Here is a 13,944-nt window from a genome sequence, read left to right on the forward strand (position 1 = left end):
AGTAGTAGTAGGTTAGGGCTCTTCAGCTTGAAAAAGAGACGGATGAGGGGAGATACGACTGAGGTCTACAAAATCCTGAGTAGAATAGAACTTGTAAAGTGAATTGATTTTTCATTGTTTCAAAAAGTACAAAGACCAGGGGATGCTCAATTATATTACAAGGAAATGCTTTTAAAACAAATTGGAGGGAATATTTTTTTACTCAAAGAATAGTTATTTATTGCCGGAGGATGTGGTAACAACGGTTAGCATATCTGGGTTTTAAAAAGGTTTGGACAAGTTTCTGGAGGAAAAGTCCATAGTATGTTATTGAGATAGACATGAGGGAAGCTACTGCTTGCCCTGGGATTGGCAGCTTGGAATGTTGTCACTATTTGGGTTTCTGCCAGGTACAATGTTACTACTCTTTGAGATTCTGCATGGAATCTTGCTATTCTTTGGGATTCCGGAATCTTGTTACTCTTTGAGGTTCTGGAATGTTGTTACTAATTGGTTTTCTGCCAGGTACTTGTGTCCTGGATTGGCCACTGTTGGAAGCAGGATACTGGTCTAGATGGACCATTGGTCTGACCTTATGGCTATTCTTATGTTAGTACAAGAGGAAATGCATTTCTGTTTCTATTTCCCCAGGATTATATAGAGGTTTTCCTGCTCATTCTTTGATTTTCTCTCTTTGTTTTGGGGAATGTTTTTCGCTGATATCTTTGTATTTTGCACGGAGCAATAGGAAATGCATTTCTATTTCTTTATCTCCAGCACTACATTTCAAGCAGAGTCTGTCTTCTTGGGATTTCCAGTTCCGTTTGTGTCTGCATTTTTCTATTTCTAGATTGTGGTCACCAATTCTGTATTTGATGATAATCTCTCTGTGTCCTGTATGCGTGACCAAGGTCAGATATTCTGCTAGTGTGTAGGAATCTGTAGCATTCAGCTTCTTCTTCTCTCTCAGTAGGAGGTATACTGGTGTTGTAGTGCATGTTGCAGTGTTTGCAGTGCCTGCGTTTCGTAGGCCAGGTTGTAGTTGGTGTTGGAGCTGGCTTGCTACCTATATGTTGAGTATGCTTTTTGCAGGGTTTTGTGCTGCATCACAGAACAGTGGAGGAAGCTTGGGTGAATCTCTTCATAAAGGCGGTTAATAAATCTCAATAAATAAATAATTAAATTGTAGTCAGTACGCTGAAATCTTCTGCCCGGTGTGCAGTGGTGGCCAAAAAAGCAAACAGGATGCTAGGAATTATTAGGAAAGGAATGGAAAATAAGACCAAGAATATTATAATGCCTCTGTATCACTCCATGATGCAACCTCACCGTGATGACACCAACTGGGCAACATTCAGTCCACGGCAGTCTTTTTTATTTTTAAACTCTGGCCAACATAGATTTAGATCTGGATATCCAGTGTCAGACCATATCTGGCCACCAGTATCAAAAACTTTGTCTCGGTTGGCAGCTGGCAGTTCTGTGGGTATCGCCTTTATTTAGAGCTGGCACCCAGTCTGTGGTCCTACTTCCCTGTATAGTATCTGGACACTGTCCAGATAACTTCTGGCTCCGTCCATGTTCCACTCCCTACACTTTTTGTTCTGCAGTCATTATTGAAGGCTTTTCGGTGGACGCAGGATCTGTTTGCAGATCTAGTGGTGCTGGGTTTCTTCTGGGGGTTAATGATAGGCCTTCAGACCTTATTCCTGTGGAAGAGGGTTGATTGAGGGGCAGTTTTACTGGGAGAGATTTGTTCAATGCCTGTATTTTTTTTCATGTAGTGTTTTATAGCCATTTAAAACTGTCTGATGCACATAAAAGGCCTACAAAATCCTGAGTGGTGCAGAACGAGTAGAAGTAAATCAATTTTTTTATTCATTCCAAAAGTCCAATGACTAGGGGACACTCAAGGAAGTTACATGGAAATACTTTTAAAATAGGAGGAAATATTTTTTCACTCAATGAATAGTTAAGCTCTGGAACTCTTTGTCAGAGGATGTGGTAACAGCAGTTAGCATATCTGGATTTAAAAAAGGGTTGGGCAAGTTCCCGGAGGAAAAGCCCATAGTTTGCTATTGAGACAAACATGGGGAAGCAACTGCTTTTTCTGACAAATACTTGTGACCTGGCTTGGCCACTGTTTGGAAACAGGATACTTGGCTAGATGGACTATTGGTCTGACCGAGTATGGCTACTCTTATGTTCACACAATATTAGGTCATGCTATGTACATTTTCAAGCGTGCTTAACTTTATTTATGCAGGAAGAATTTTGTCCTTTTCTGGAAAATCCATGATCTCTGTCTTTTTCAGATTTATTTGGAGGGTACATGATTTGCAGTAGGTCTCTAGCAGTTTAGACTCGGGCGAGGAAGGGGACGAAATGACCAGATCATCGCATTTAGCTGGTGTTTGAATTCTTTTTTAGTCTCGGGTCTCCCCCTGGCGGACACATGATGATACTGCTGGCTAGGACCTTGGGGCATTCACTCCCATTCTTCAGGTCAGGTTTTCAGGATATCTCTAAGAATATGCATTACACCCAACAATGAGCTCCTTGTTCCTTCTTAGTTACACATTATATTTAAATCAACCCTTAAGTAACTATACATATATATTTTTTAATTTTTTCTTTTATTGTAAACATATAACAAATCATTTCTCTACATATATATTTCCTAATGGTTTTTCTATATTCCTTTTTTCCTCTATCACTTGTCCAATCCACTCTCTCCTTTCATTCATACACCATGTATTCATACATCTTATATTCTTCTATTATATATTATGGGATCAAAACTTTTTAAACATTTTTTCAAAGCGAAGATTCCACTCTATGTTCACAAGTTCTTAAATCAATCTACCATAGTACTCAAAATCCTCAATCCACAATATACTTGGTTTTCTTCCTTAGTATTTCTTCTTTTCTATATACCACTTCCAACCTTGTATCAAAAGATCTTCAATTTGTGTTAATATCCACTGGAAACTTTCTCTTTCATTCCCATGACACTTCAGTCCTTTAGCGTCTCACTGTCCAGTTTATATACTGCACCTCACCAACTTTCAATCAACTTTCAATGAACGCTGTTGGGAGCTGATCATTAAGCTGACCAACTGAGGTCATGTTGGTGATTGAAAGTTGGTGAGGTGCAGTATATAAACTGGACAGTGAGACGCTAAAGGACTGAAATGTCATGGGAATGAAAGAGAAATTTTCCAGTGGATATTAACACAAATTGAAGATCTTTTGATACAAGGTTGGAAGTGGTATATAGAAAAGAAGAAATACTAAGGAAGAAAACCAAGTATATTGTGGATTGAGGATTTTGAGTACTATGGTAGATCGATTTAAGAACTTGTGAACATAGAGTGGAATTCACTATAGTGGATCGATTTAAGAACTTGTGAACATTGAGTGGAATCTTCGCTTTAAAAAAGTGTTTAGAAAGTTTTGATCCCATGCACTTTGGGTCCCAAAGGGACAAATATAATAGAAGAATATAAGGTGTATGAATACATGGTGTATGAATGAAAGGAGAGAGTGGATTGGACGAGTGATAGAGGAAAAGAGGAATATAGAAAAAATCATTAGGAAATATATATGTAGAGAAATGATTTGTTATATGTTTACAATAAAAGAAAAAAGTATAAAAATATATGTGTAGTTACTTAAGGGTTGATTTAATAAATATGCATGAGAGAGATTTGCATAACCACTACCTCTATTATATGCAGATATCCTGAAAACCTGGCTGGATTGCAGACTTTGAGAAGTGGGAGTAAAGACCTCTGGGCTAGGGTGTAGCCAAAGGACATGACAGATTCACTGTACCATTAGCTCCCAGAAAGATCAGAGCCTTCTCCCATGCACTCAAGGAAGCTATCATTTCTGTCACACACACCCACATCCTTCTGGCTCTAGAGTCCAATCTTGCACTATCTCAGGGCTAGTACTTAGATGGGAAACCTCCAGAGAATAGTAGGTGCTGATGTTAGGGGTGGTCCTCGTGTGATGTGGAGGGATGAAGGGCAGCTGTGTTCTTTGCAAATTGTTTGACCAGGGCTCTGTCTGCTCTATGTACACTCAAGGCCTCTGGGAGCTTTTCACAAAAGCAGGACTCTCTGGGCAAGATGCACAAAAGTCCTCGTTAGAGCCGTTCTGTACTGAATTCCATAACGAATCGGTACTGAACGGCTATGCACGAAGGAAAGGGAATGCAAATGAGCTGCTTGTTGCAGCTCACTTGCATTTTCTAACCCTTCGTTAAAACCGTCGATAATCGGCTCGTAAAGCATGCGCAGAGCAGCCAAGCGTTATGCTGGCTGCTCTGCGCATGCCAAAAACGTTAAAAAAAAACAACACAAAAACAAACACGTAGGTTATTTACGTCAGATGAGGGCGGGCCCAGGAGGAACGGAGCGACGTCGGAGGAGGCGATCAGCTGTTCTTGCCCGTGCAGTGCCTTCACACAGAGGTGAGAGACACTGCACGGGCCCAGTTTCAGACGAAGGGGGGCCCGGTGGAAAGGGGGGGGTGGCGGCGATGACGGAGGATGGCGGGAGCTGTTTTTTCTAAAAAAGGAGAAAGAGAGGAAGGGAGGGAGGGAGGGGAGCTGGGGCTGCCTAAAAAAGTTACGATTTTAATGCAGGGGGGAGCGAGGAGCAGCAGCGACCTCGGCCGGGGGGGGGGGGCAAGGCCGTCCATAAAGGACACTCCTGACGAGCATTTTTGCCCCCTCCCGATTTTTTTTCACATTGTTTTGGAAGCCACAGACCTCTCGTTAGCTTTCCCGGAGTTTTCCAGCGTTAGGGCAAGCGGAAAACCTTAGTGCATCTCATTTCAATAGGGTTTCTACACAATTTGCTCATCTGCATTCCGTTTTTGTTTGCTGCTACCGTCGTCGGAAATTGGGCTTTAATACATGCCAGGGTTAAAAACTTGTTCGTTAAAGGCTCGTTTAGTTTAGTGCATCTTGCCCTCTGTGTTGAGCCTGAATTCCCATGCTGGTGACAGACAAAACCCACCCTGTAAAGCTGGGCTGTAGTACTCCGGATCTTGAAGTGCGCAAATCAGATCTGGCTCACGGCATAAGTAAAATGTACATAAAGCAGCACCTCAGCCTGTGGACAATTTGTGGAAATAATTCCTGGCAGTACCTTGCAAGCCAGACTTGCTTTTGCGGCATGGATTAGGACACCTCTATTCAAACATATGTGCACCAAAACCATAAATATGGCATCCAATGACATAACTAGAGGCATGTTTGGGGGCTATGAATGGTCCACATGATATACTCGGCGTTTTGTGTTTCGGCATTATTTACAGAAATTCTATTTTTGGAAGTAGTTTGTATGTTGCAAAGAAGTGCAAAATGATGCACTTAGGGAGCAGAAATCCAAGACAGATGTACAGTGGGGGAAATAAGTATTTGATCCCTTGCTGATTTTGTAAGTTTGCCCACTGACAAAGACATGAGCAGCCCATAATTGAAGGGTAGGTTATTGGTAACAGTGAGAGATAGCACATCACAAATTTAATCCGGAAAATCACATTGTGGAAAGTATATGAATTTATTTGCATTCTGCAGAGGGAAATAAGTATTTGATCCCCCACCAACCAGTAAGAGATCTGGCCCCTACAGACCAGGTAGATGCTCCAAATCAACTCGTTACCTGCATGACAGACAGCTGTTGGCAATGGTCACCTGTATGAAAGACACCTGTCCACAGACTCAGTGAATCAGTCAGACTCTAACCTCTACAAAATGGCCAAGAGCAAGGAGCTGTCTAAGGATGTCAGGGACAAGATCATACACCTGCACAAGGCTGGAATGGGCTACAAAACCATCAGTAAGACGCTGGGCGAGAAGGAGACAACTGTTGGTGCCATAGTAAGAAAATGGAAGAAGTACAAAATGACTGTCAATCGACAAAGATCTGGGGCTCCACGCAAAATCTCACCTCGTGGGGTATCCTTGATCATGAGGAAGGTTAGAAATCAGCCTACAACTACAAGGGGGGAACTTGTCAATGATCTCAAGGCAGCTGGGACCACTGTCACCACGAAAACCATTGGTAACACATTACGACATAACGGATTGCAATCCTGCAGTGCCCGCAAGGTCCCCCTGCTCCGGAAGGCACATGTGACGGCCCGTCTGAAGTTTGCCAGTGAACACCTGGATGATGCCGAGAGTGATTGGGAGAAGGTGCTGTGGTCAGATGAGACAAAAATTGAGCTCTTTGGCATGAACTCAACTCGCCGTGTTTGGAGGAAGAGAAATGCTGCCTATGACCCAAAGAACACCGTCCCCACTGTCAAGCATGGAGGTGGAAATGTTATGTTTTGGGGGTGTTTCTCTGCTAAGGGCACAGGACTACTTCACCGCATCAATGGGAGAATGGATGGGGCCATGTACCGTACAATTCTGAGTGACAACCTCCTTCCCTCCGCCAGGGCCTTAAAAATGGGTCGTGGCTGGGTCTTCCAGCACGACAATGACCCAAAACATACAGCCAAGGCAACAAAGGAGTGGCTCAGGAAGAAGCACATTAGGGTCATGGAGTGGCCTAGCCAGTCACCAGACCTTAATCCCATTGAAAACTTATGGAGGGAGCTGAAGCTGCGAGTTGCCAAGCGACAGCCCAGAACTCTTAATGATTTAGAGATGATCTGCAAAGAGGAGTGGACCAAAATTCCTCCTGACATGTGTGCAAACCTCATCATCAACTACAGAAGACGTCTGACCGCTGTGCTTGCCAACAAGGGTTTTGCCACCAAGTATTAGGTCTTGTTTGCCAGAGGGATTAAATACTTATTTCCCTCTGCAGAATGCAAATAAATTCATATACTTTCCACAATGTGATTTTCCGGATTTAATTTGTGATGTGCTATCTCTCACTGTTACCAATAACCTACCCTTCAATTATGGGCTGCTCATGTCTTTGTCAGTGGGCAAACTTACAAAATCAGCAAGGGATCAAATACTTATTTCCCCCACTGTATGTGTTAGGCGAAGAGAGGCTGATATGCACAGACAGGGAGAGGGACCTTGGGGTGATAGTATCTGAGGATCTGAAGTCCACGAATGTGTGACATGGTGGTGGCCGTAGCCAGAAGGATATTAAGCTTTATAGAGAGAGATGTAACCAGCAGGAGGTGTTGATGCCCCTGTACAAGTCATTGGTGAGGCCCCACCTGGAGTATTGTGTTCAGTTTTTGAGGCCGTATCTTGCTAAAGATGTAAGAAGACTCGACGTGGTCCAGAGGAAGGCGACAAACATGATATGGGGATTGCACCAAAAGATGTTTGAGAAGAGACTGGAAGACCTGAATATGTATACCCTAGAGGACAGGAGGGACAGGGGAGGTATGATACAGATGTTTAAATACTTGAAAGGTATTAATATAGAAATAAATATTTTCCAGAGAAGGGAAAATGGTAAAACTAGAGGACATGAATTGAGGTTGCGGGGTGGTAGACTTAGGAGTAATGTCAGAAAATTATTTTTAATGAAGAGGGTGCTTGATGCCTGAAATGCCCTCCCGAGGGAGGTGATGGAGAAAAACATGTGGTGGAATTAAAAAAGGCATGGAATGAACACAGAGGATCTCCAATTAGAAAATGAGTGGTATAAAAAAGCAAAACTAAAATGGTTGCATATTTGTTTGCATGTTGAGTGCTGCTTAGATGGCAACTCTGGCTGTATCAACTAAGGCCGGTGTTGGGCTTACTTATGGTCTGAGTCCCACATATAGCAATCTGGTTTAGGGTGGGCTGGAGAGAGCTTTGACAGAAACTCCAGTAATTTGGAATGTGAGGACAGTGCCGGGTAGACTTTTACGGTCTGTTTCCCGCAAATGACAAGATGGATTTGGATAGGCTGGAGTGGGCTTTGATGGCATCTCCAGTTAGTTGGAATATAAGGACACAGCTGGGCAGACTTCTAAGGTCTATGTCCCAGAAACACAAAAGAAAGACCATGATCAAGTATATAATATCACATTCATTGTTGATTTAATCTTGGATTGATGAGGATCGTGACTGTTGGATGGACTGTTCAGGTGTTTATCTGCTGTCAATTGCTATGTTGCTATGTTGTGGAATAGATTTCATAATTCAGCCTGTCTGCTCCCTGACTTTTTTCACTGCTGTATTTTCCTCTGTTATTCCCTATGCCCCAGCCTCTGGGGACAGGTGAAGAGTTTCAGCACCACTAGAGTGATCCCTAAATGCAGTGGAACTAAAACCCAAAACCTGCTAAGCAACCTCTACCTCTCCATATCAGTAGAAACTGGTAGTGGTAATAACTTGGTACTTTTCTCCTCACGGACTCACCTTCCTGGGAGCTGTAGGTGTGATCGATGCCTGTCATGGACACAGACTTGGAGAGTGAATTGCTGTCGAAGTATTCCGAGTGGATGGAAGCTCCACGTAGCCTCTTCATCTCGTCCTGAAGGATGGGAGGAAATGACACCACAAGATAGTCAGTGTAGGGCTGAAGGATCACATGCAGTTTGAATGCACACGTGTGTAAGCTCATAGCCTCTTCCCCCACATGCGTTTATCCAGACCAGGGATTCCCAAACTTGTCCTGGGAGAACCCCAGACAGGTATGCAGAATATCCACAATGAATATGCATGAGATAGACTTGCATACCAAGGAGGCACTAGCATACCAAGGGGGGGGGGGGCGGTGGGAACTCCAGACAGGTATTCAGAATATCCTCAATGAATATGCATGAGATAGACTTCCATACCAAGGAGGCAGTAGCGTACCAAGGGGGGGTGCGGTGGGTGCGGTCCACCCCGGGTGCACGCCGCTGGGGGGGTGCTGCACGCCTGTCCGCTACTTTCGTTCTGTGCTCCCTCTGCCCCGGAACAGGTTACTTCCTGTTCCAGGGCAGAGGGAGCATGGAAGCGAACGAAGCGGACAGGCGTGCGGCACCCCCCCCCCCCAGCGGCGTGCACCCGGGGGGGCGGGGTGCATCGGCGATCCGCCCCGGGTGTCAGCCCCCCTAGGAACGCCACTGCAAGGAGGTAGTGTATGCAAATCAATCTGATTAATATTCATTGTGGATATCTTGAAAACAGGACTGGTTGGGGTGGACCATGATCTCTCTTTCACTCTGCACTCTTCTTTCTAAGCCCTGACAAATATCTACAGGAACTTTGTCATGATTCCCTCTCCTGTGGGGAATCCTTTCTGAATTTCTCTCTAATTCAATCTTTCCCATCATTTGATCTCTATTATCTACTGCACAGAAATCAATAGCCAATCAAGATCAAATCAGCTATCCAGTCTGCCCATCCCCACCAACTGCTAAGGTCTACAATCCCTTTCTCTCTTTTAGAGATGCCCTGTGCTTGTCCCATGCTGTCCTGAATTCAGATAAGGTCCTCCTTAACATACCTACACTCAGGGTTGGCTTAACCCAGGGAAATAGCCAGCCCTCCAATTTTGGGGGTACTCGGGGTGGACTGGAGGGGGGGCCACACATTCCTCCCTCCTCTTCTCTTCCCCCTTCCTCCATGCGTATGCGCTAATCATAACTTTGCGGGCGGAGATGCCATCCCAAAAAATACAGTTCCTGGGCCACTCCCCTCCTCCTCGTGCAGCTTCTTTAAAGCAGAAATTGGCTGCATGCCTCCAAAGCTGCCACTCCAGGACTCCCCAAGCATGCTGCTTGTCGGTGTCACCAGCTGGAGGCTGCTAACTTCTGCATTAAAGAAGTAGCATGAGGAGGAAGGGAGCAATACATATATGGGCTAACCCTTGGTCTAGTTAAAACCTAGTTCATACTGTAACTACTGCTATGCTGAAACCACTAGGATCCCTCCCCTAACTAACAGTTATGCTGGAAATACTGTGGGGTAGGAACCTGCCACATACCAACCCTTGTTTTATATGGAGATGCTGAATGGGTGGGGGGGGGGGGAACAGGAATAAGACTGGAGAGAACCTGGGATAAACTTACATGGATGATAAAAAGCAGACACAGTGTCTCTCCAATGTCTGGAAAAGGTATGATGAGCCTTGTTCTACCTCTGTAGCCTTCATGGCTCATCACACACCCAAGGTCAGGCTGCCCTTACCTCCTCTTCTGGGGAGAAAAGCGATTCCAGAGCTTCATTGCTGTGGATTATGGGAACTCGGCGAGGGTCCCGTCTTCTCCCCATTGTGTTCTCTATCTCTTCAGGGTCCAAACCTTTCAAGCTTGCGCTGGAACACAGAGGAGCCGAGACAGGAATTACATTCCTAGAGCTTTCTGGGAAGGCGTAATGAATAGGCCACAGAGGGGAGGGTCCCTATAACAACTGTTGTGGATTACTGGTGCCAGTATTGGGAGAAGGGGCCTGTGGTATATTTTGCTGAGTGGTCAATGGGGTCCTGTAGTGTGTTTTGTGCTCATGTTGAGGGTGGGGGCCTGTGATGTGTTCTGCTGAGTAACACTATAACATAGTAACATAGTAGATGATGGCAGATAAAGACCTGTATGGTCCATCCAGTCTGCCCATCCATCCAGTCTGCCCACCAAGATAAATTCATTACATGTGGTATGATGTGATACATCATGTGTATTCCTGATATTGATTTATCCTTGCCATTTTTAGGGCATAGACCGTAGAAGTCTGTCCGGCACTGGCCTTGTTCTAAAATTTTGAAGTTGTTATCAAAATCTCTTAAAACTCCACCCAGCCCATTCAAATCTATTCATCCTCAATCAGGGCACAGACTGTAGAAGTCTGCCCTGTACTGGCTTTCCTACCTAGTCTCCGCTAAGCTTCTTTGGATCCAATCCTTCTCAACAGGATTCCTTTGTGTTTGTCCCACGCATTTTTGAACTCTGTTACCATTTGCATCTCCATCACCTCCTGCAGGAGAGCATTCCGGGTATCTACCACCCTCTCAGTGAAAAAATACTTCCTGACATTATTCCTGAGTTGGCCTCCTTTCAACCTCAATTCATGCCCTCCAGTTCTACCATTTTCCCATCTCTGGAAAATTTTTGTTTGCAGATTAATACCTTTCAAATATTTGAACATCTGGTGTCAGTGTTAAGGGATGGAGGGATCCACAATGTCTTCTCATGAGTCTCACTACTGAAACAGGGCCCCAAGCAGGGACAAAGAGGTTGATAATAAAAACACACACAAAATAAATATAAGCCGCTATCATTTCATTAGACCAACTTAGTATATTTTTATGACCAGCTGGGAAGAACAGAAGAGGGTTTTAGCTATAGAAAGTAAGTGAAAAATGTCATAGTTTGGTTCACCAAAAAGATATATATTTGTTGTTTTAATCTGAGTGTATGAACACAGCAACCACACAACTTTATCCAGATAGGGACATGGCATTCACAATGACTGCCAGAGGCGGACATCGGTCAATGACACACCCCCACACATACAACCTGTAAGTTCAGTCCTGGCTACTGGCATCACTATGATGCCCGCAGAGGTCTGGGCCAGATGTGTCCTTATACAGCACCTATGGGTGAACTTTTCCCTGTCACATACTGGGGGCAGTCTCCAGTCAAGAATCAATGAGTAGCTCAGTTGCAGAGGCAGAGGGCAAAATCACTGTCCCACACTAAGGTACCTAATTAACTCCAGTTTCCTTTGGGCAAGATGATTGATCACTGATTTTACCCCACAGTACCTAAGTACCTGTGGTTCTTCTCCTCCTGACCCACCGCTACTGCTGAGTGAGCCCCTTCATGGCCCATGTGCAACTATAAATTATTTTTCCCAGTAGAAGGGGCCTTATTTTCAAACTAAACTGTGATACAGCCAGGACTCATGTTTGCCAGCTTGCCCACCTGCGCTCCTCATAATCCTCCCGACTTTGCAGTTCCTTTCCCGGCTCCCAGCTGTGCCTGCGGAAAGCGTCGTGGGATTGGACAGAGGTCCTCAGCCGGCAGGATCGTCTCAGTGGTACCCCTAAGAAGCTGTCCAGCTCCTCCTCCTCAGCTGCCCCCTGCCAGCCCTCCTCCTCCTCTTCTGGGCCACAGGCTGAAAGATGCTCCACAGCTGACATGCAGCGGATCTTCTGCCTCCGCAACGGGTATCCGGCGCCATCACCTGCCGGCAACAAGAGGTCTGTGATGGAGCCGCTCATCAGTGGCCTCACACTGGGACTTGATTAGAGAAACACTGAAGGAAGAGGAGGGAAAGACAGGATGGTTAATGGGAGTCAGCTAAATGAAAAAAATACCCATGGAACCAAGGAGTCAAGCAACAGTACAAAGACAGATTTATTAGAAGGCAAAAACTTCCTTCCATTTTTCCCCTTCCATACCTGATATTACTAGAATGATTCCACTGCTAAAATTCAAAGTAAACTCGTATAATTATCCCCTTCCAAAAGTTACCTTAGATTTGGCATAAAGTAGGGGAAGGAGGGAGTTTTGAAGGATCAGCTCCAGAACTGCATTTGGATCAGCTCCAGAACTGCATTTGCCACTCAGTTCCACATACCCTAGTCCATCCAAGGATTTGTAGATCTGATTGCTCCGTCAATGTCCTCTAAGAAAATTAGAACTTCAATTCCTAGTGTAAAGGGACAACACTGGGACTGGATCAGCTTTTTTTTTCTGACATAGAGCCGAGTGGCAACCCTATCCCAGCCCTCACCTTCCCTTTTCCTTCTTGCATATTCCTTGCATTAATACATGTCAAGTGATGTCTAGATTAGGAGGTGCATGAAGAGGAAAAGGGCAGCCCAGGAGTGGGTTCCTTCTCAAGCTGATGATGTCATGAGCAGGAACAACACAGCCTACACTAAACAATCCAGAGCCACTCAGCAGTATTTTGAAGGCAAAATAAAAATAAATAAATGAGAGATAAATTCTATTCCCACACACTCCCATTCAGACAGGCAGACATTCCTGAATAGAAGAGATGGGGGGGGGGGGGGGGGTTGGGCCACAAGAGTTATATATTTAACTGGATTTTATGATCCTCCAGCAATAAGCATCATTATTAATATGAATTGGAATAGTGTCTGCTGCAAACACTGCTCTGAGTGGAGCAGTAGGCAAGTGAGTGAAGAAAAGGATCCTTCTGGACTACAGGGAGAGATCCTGGGGATACCTCACCTCCTTTCAGGTTGCAACACTGAACACTTTGCATGTTTCCAGGGTCCTTTTGTTGTCCACTTGGAAGGAAGTACAATGTTGCTGGCAGTCTGTGAGGAGGAGAGTGGAGATCCAACAGGTCCTGCGTTGGATATTCTGTAAAAAGAAAACCAGTTACAACAGCAGGTGCAGAGAGACAAATACCAAGCCTGTGTTGTGACCAAGTTCCCTTCCTCAGGCAGGCCGAGGAAGCTTTGGATATTTACACTGGCATGTAACAAGACACGAGTTCCTCGAGTGTTACCTCAAGGAGCACTCAGGTATAACGGGCTTTGTGCCTGCAAGCTCAGGCACGTAAGGTGTGTGTTTATAAGTTGTAATAAAATACATTTGATCATGTGAGCTGCAGGCAGAGGTTCTCTGGGGAGACGAGAGAGAGACACACAAAGACAGCTTTCTGCATGCAACAGACAAACCCCTCCGTGTACAGACAGGGTTGGCTCAGATACTACTACTTAACATTTCTAGGGCGCTACTAGAGTTACGCAGCGCTGTACAGTTTAACAAAGAAGAACAGTCCATGCTCAAAGGAGCTTACAATCTAAAGGACGAAATGTCAAGTTGGGAAGAGAGGGAGTCTTCTCTCTTTCAACGTCTCCTAGCACCAGCTAAAGTGACATTCACTTATAAAGCTGGGTGCTCTGATCCAGTCTGCTGGCCCAAGTGTTCAGCGCTGTTATTTTTAATGACAAACTTCAATTTCTGGTATCTTGGGCTGGGAATTACTATATGGCCCTGAGTCACTGAGGACAGGCTGAACCAGTCTTGGTTTTAAACTATTCCCCCCACCCCACCCCACCCCAAAAAGAAACACCT

At 44.8% G+C, this 13,944-nt stretch overlaps 1 protein-coding gene across 1 annotated transcript in view; it reads right to left on the bottom strand.

Annotated features, from left to right (window-relative positions):
- The window catches only part of ARHGEF2 (Rho/Rac guanine nucleotide exchange factor 2), a 234,150-nt gene that overhangs the window by 167,634 nt on the left and 52,572 nt on the right, over positions 1-13,944 (bottom strand). The window contains exons 2-5 of the mRNA XM_030187065.1: positions 13,090-13,224; positions 11,812-12,145; positions 10,082-10,208; positions 8,324-8,438 (exon numbers count right to left, since the gene is read on the bottom strand). Coding sequence (XP_030042925.1) covers positions 8,324-8,438; positions 10,082-10,208; positions 11,812-12,110 — 541 coding nt within the window. The 5' untranslated portion in view covers positions 12,111-12,145; positions 13,090-13,224. The remainder of the gene's footprint in view (positions 1-8,323; positions 8,439-10,081; positions 10,209-11,811; positions 12,146-13,089; positions 13,225-13,944) is intronic.

The sequence above is a fragment of the Microcaecilia unicolor genome, chromosome 14 (assembly GCF_901765095.1).
Source record: "Microcaecilia unicolor chromosome 14, aMicUni1.1, whole genome shotgun sequence".
NCBI classification, from domain to species: Eukaryota; Metazoa; Chordata; class Amphibia; order Gymnophiona; family Siphonopidae; genus Microcaecilia; species Microcaecilia unicolor.